A 4,645-nucleotide genomic window follows, 5' to 3' on the forward strand; every position below is an offset into this window, starting at 1 on the left:
TTCCAGCAGCTTTGTTTTTGTTCCTGAAGTATTTTGAAGTGTGGACACTGCTGTAATGCTGGAAATTATTGCGCTGTCCCCAGACAGTAAGGTTACAATAACCTGATGATCTGTTTTAGCAATGTTGGTTAAGGCAGTGCGGTTTGATTAATAGTAGACAGACTGTCCCTGTTTTGAAGAAGGGTGCGCGGACCTGAAATATTATCTCTGCTCTCTCTCCACAGATGCTGCCAGACCTGCTGAATTTTCCCAGCTGTTTCTGTGTTTGTTTCAGCCCTGCTCTTCTTTGAGAATTGTGTCTGAAAGAGTTTTTCACCCAGAGAGGAGAGATGGAGACCTGTTTTAAATGTTTCATCCAAATCACAGCAACTCTCTCTCTCTGTACTGACCCTCTGGAAGTGTAACACTTCTCATTGAAATGTTAATGGTTTCTTGCTTCACTGATTTGCCTTTGCTGAATATTTGCTGCACTGTTTGCTTTTACTTCAGTGCCCCAAAGTGAGTCAGCATTGATTATGCCAGAGGAAGTGGCGGAGGTTGGTACAGTTAAAACATTTAAAAGGCATCAGGATGGGTACATGAATAGGAAGGGTTTAGAGGGATATGGGCCAAATGCTGGCAAACTGGACCAGATTAAATTAGGATATCTGGTCAGCATGGATGAGTTGGACCAAAGGGTCTGTTTCAGTGCTGTGTGACTCTATGGCTGTATGTGCTCAAGTCCCTAGGTGAGGCCTGAACTAGAAGATCTTTATAGAACCTGCCTGACTGTCATCTAACTACCCATTTTCCTACAAAATATTTATCCCATTCCCTTTTGAAGATTAGAGATAGTAAGAACAGCCAATGCTGGCGTCAGAAACAACACAGTGTGGAGCTGGAGGAACACAGCAGGCCAGGCAGCATCAGAGGAACAGGAAAGTTTCCTCCTCCTCTGATGCAGCCTGGCCTGCCGTGTTCCTCCAGCTCCACACTGTGTTATCCCTTTTGAAGATTACTTCTTTTTTTAGTTCATTCATGGGATGAGGGCATTACTGGCTAGGCTGGCATTTATTGTCCCTCCCAGAGGGCAGTTAAGAGCCAAACACATTGCTGTGGGTCTGGAGTCAAAGTAGGCCAGACGAGGTAAGGATGGCAGTTTTCTTCCCTAAAGGACATTACGGAACAAGATGAGTTTTTCCCGACAATTGACAATGGATTCATGGTCATCATTAGACACTTAATTCCAGATTTTCAAGAATACAACCATCTGCCATGGCGGGATTTGAACCCAGATCTCCGGAATATTCCTGGTGTTGTTCATAATACCACTAGGCCATTACCTCCCCTACAATATAATCTGCTTCCACTAACCAATAAGGCATGTCTTTAGCAGTCTCAACAACTCAAAGTTCAAACAAATTCCCTCCTCTGGTTCTTTTGAGATTTACTCCAATCTGGTTACCAGACCTTCTGTCACTATTGTTGCGAAGTTGGGTAGAGTACTTGAGGATTGGGAGGCAGGAAGTTAGAATTTGGTGTTTGTAAAATGCTAGGGGGTCAAGCATTGCATGGTCCCTTTAAAAGATGATGTTTCCCCCCCTATGATTAGGAATTTAAAATGGATATCTGTGAGCAGCAGCTTGAAGGTTTGCAAGTACTGTACACAGACAGCACCCGAATTGAAACATTTGTAGCAAAAGGCCATACAGTTAGCAGGCCAAGCAGCAGTTTTTACCAAGGCAACAAGTTTTTGAATTTAGCCAGTTTGAACCAGGCATTAGATACCAAAAACCACTTAAATTTACATCTGATTGTTTTGACAACATAGGACCAATCCTATTGTAATAAATATTGATATGTCATCAAGGATATAAAAATAAGGGGGCAGTTGGACAAAGCAGCAGAGCTAACTGCTATCTGCCAGAGCTAACAGCCCTCAGCTCTCAAGAGAGAAACGCTGGCTCTCACAGCCTCTTCTATGTCTTAGAGAAAGCACCATTTAAATAACCATGGTACCCAGGGCACAACTAGTTAACCTTCCTGACAGAAGAATCGATGTAGAAGGCACAGAACATTCCAGAAGAAGCGTGACCTGGCGGTAATTTCGAGAGACTAAATTCTACTTGTTTTTATAAGTGGGACTTATATTTACCGGAACAGAATACCATTAGAATTTTGCTTTATTCAGGAATAGTTGGTATTTAGAAGGGATTTATTCAATTTGTTAATAGATTAGTTAATTTGTTCACTATTAGAGTTAGATAAATAAATTAATATTTGTGGATTGTAAAGTGAGTGTCAGGGATTTAGTTTATTTAACCAGTAGAAATTGCTGCAAGGCAGGTTACAACACTTTTCCACTCCTTTTATAGGTTATAGGGCGATGCGATCCTCTTTGGGTGTTTCGGTTACAGTTCTTGGGGGGGGCATTGGTCAACCTCTGCTTTATAACACTACAATTAGTCCCTCCTTACTTACTCAATCACAGCTTCATTTTTTAACTTTGTGAAATCTCCAACAATGTCTTCTGATCTAAGGAAAATAACCTCAAGTTTCTCTACTCGTTTTACATATCTGAACGTTTGGATCCTTGGCACCACTCTGGAAATTTCCTTCACCCACTCCATCTTGGCAAAGTGTAATACGCTGAATTGACTCTATATTCCCCAGCTGGGGCCAAGGCAGTGATTGTTAACGGTTTTGTATAAGCTTCTGCACCTTTGTCTCTATACCACTGTTTATAACAGCCTCACAGGCTTGGGCCATTTGTTTATATTATCTTTTCATATTCATCCTATCAAAACGTATTGCTTTACAATTCTCTGCACTTAAATGCATCCATCATGTGACTGCCCGAATGATCAATCATTGACGTCCTAAATTCTCCCACCTTGTCTTTACATTTCTGTGTTCTGTATCACTTGCAAACTTCGATATCACGCGTTGTACACTCAGGTCCTGGTGTTAATAGATCACACAAACTGCAGGAGCCCTCATTCGGGCCCCTAGGAACACCACTTCCTGCCAGTGTAACTAACAACCATTCCCTACTGCTCTCCATTCGCCAGTGTCATATCGGTACATTGGCCTGAACTTTCACCCCAAAGGTTTCAGTATGACTGTCAGAGTCTGCTGGAGCCCAATGTGCACACACATTTTGTACAGTCTGAAATTTGCCTTACTGTTTAATTCGACAGCACAGACAGAGCCCATTCAGGTGTGTTCTTCACTCGGTAATATCTATTAGGTCCATGGGCCCTTCACTTCGATCACTCCCCATCTACTATTCCAACCAGGAATATCGATCGGTTCTGCAGTCTCTATGGATTATCCACTACACAAATCTAGTCATAGGCTGGGTTATTCTTCACTGTCTCCCAGTTTGGTCCCTTTCCACACCCACCTGGTTTAGTCCTAACTCTCTCTCTCTGTCTCCCTCTCCCCTGGACAGTCCCCACTCTCTCTCTCTTTCCCGGCTGTGGCACAGTTCCGTTTCCCCGCACACCCCACCTTCCATTCCCCACTCCCACACCCACTCCCATCTCTCTCTCTCTTCCCCTGTGCAGTCTCCACTATCTTTCTATCTCAGGCACATCCTCTGTCTCTCTCTCTCTCTCAGTTTGTTGGGATGGGATTGGGGTTTAATGTGCGAGTACAGACCATGAAGCAGTGCTAGAGGTTTTCACTCACCGTCACATTGGGGGCAGTCACAGGGTCCACTGATGGGGTGGGGACACGGAGCTGGGGCACACAACGCCCTCACACAGTGCACTGAGCCGCTCTGTAACACAACACACAGCACAGGTCAGCACAGAGAGAGGCTGGCACACTGCAGCGATAGGGTAGGGATAGGACGGCAGGGGGAAGGGCAGAACCGAGGGAGGGGAGAGGGGGAACGTGGAGGGAGGAGAACGTAGGGGGAGGGGAGGGCAGAAGGAGGGAGGGTGGAGGGAATGGGAAGGGGGAACGTGGAGGGAGGCAAATGTAGAGGGAAGGGAGGGCAGAAGGAGGGGAGGACGGAGGGGAATGTAGGGGGAGTATGCAGAGGAGAGGGAAGGTTGCCGGAGGGGACAGTGCAGAACAGGAGGTGGAGGGTGCAGGGACAGTGGGGGAATTTGGAGAGGCTGCAATTGTGTGAAGGAGGAAGAGTGAAGGATAGAAACGATGGTCACTCTCTCCCTCGGCTGAGGGGAATGAGCGATTGATCCCAAAGATGGATTAGATGTAGTTACTCACCCGGCAGGTACATTGTGAGCATGTGTCAGTAGGATTAGTGAATGTCTGTCCATTACTGATAGTAACACCACCATAGTAACAGCCTGTGAAAGAACAGATTGCTTTTAATTGACATCAGCAGTTTACAGTTTAGTAACCATCAGATTAACACAGAAAATCACACTCCCAGAACGGTCATAACAGGCTATAGCACTGTTTATGTATAAAACTATCCACGACACACACTTCACTTTCTAAACCATAAAGGCATCCAGAGTCCCTTTAAATCCAGCAATGTAAATCCTGACAGCTACTCTCTGCAGTAGCCAATCGCACATTATCACCATTCTCAGCATGAAGATGATTCTACAATCCCTGTCACTCTCTGCTGTCTCTCAGAACCCCCTCTCTCAGGGAGATTGCTGTACACTCACTGCTGTCTCTCAGT

At 45.1% G+C, this 4,645-nt stretch overlaps 1 protein-coding gene across 1 annotated transcript in view; it reads right to left on the reverse strand.

The window, feature by feature from the left end:
- Positions 1-4,645, reverse strand: part of LOC109932154 (kielin cysteine rich BMP regulator) — a 132,690-nt gene that overhangs the window by 41,165 nt on the left and 86,880 nt on the right. The window contains exons 22-24 of the mRNA XM_048609973.1: positions 4,219-4,301; positions 3,673-3,763; positions 1,323-1,348 (exon numbers count right to left, since the gene is read on the reverse strand). Of these exons, the coding sequence (XP_048465930.1) occupies positions 1,323-1,348; positions 3,673-3,763; positions 4,219-4,301 (200 nt within the window). The remainder of the gene's footprint in view (positions 1-1,322; positions 1,349-3,672; positions 3,764-4,218; positions 4,302-4,645) is intronic.

Source organism: Rhincodon typus, chromosome 22, assembly GCF_021869965.1.
Source record: "Rhincodon typus isolate 14 chromosome 22, sRhiTyp1.1, whole genome shotgun sequence".
In the NCBI taxonomy this organism is placed as follows: Eukaryota; Metazoa; Chordata; class Chondrichthyes; order Orectolobiformes; family Rhincodontidae; genus Rhincodon; species Rhincodon typus.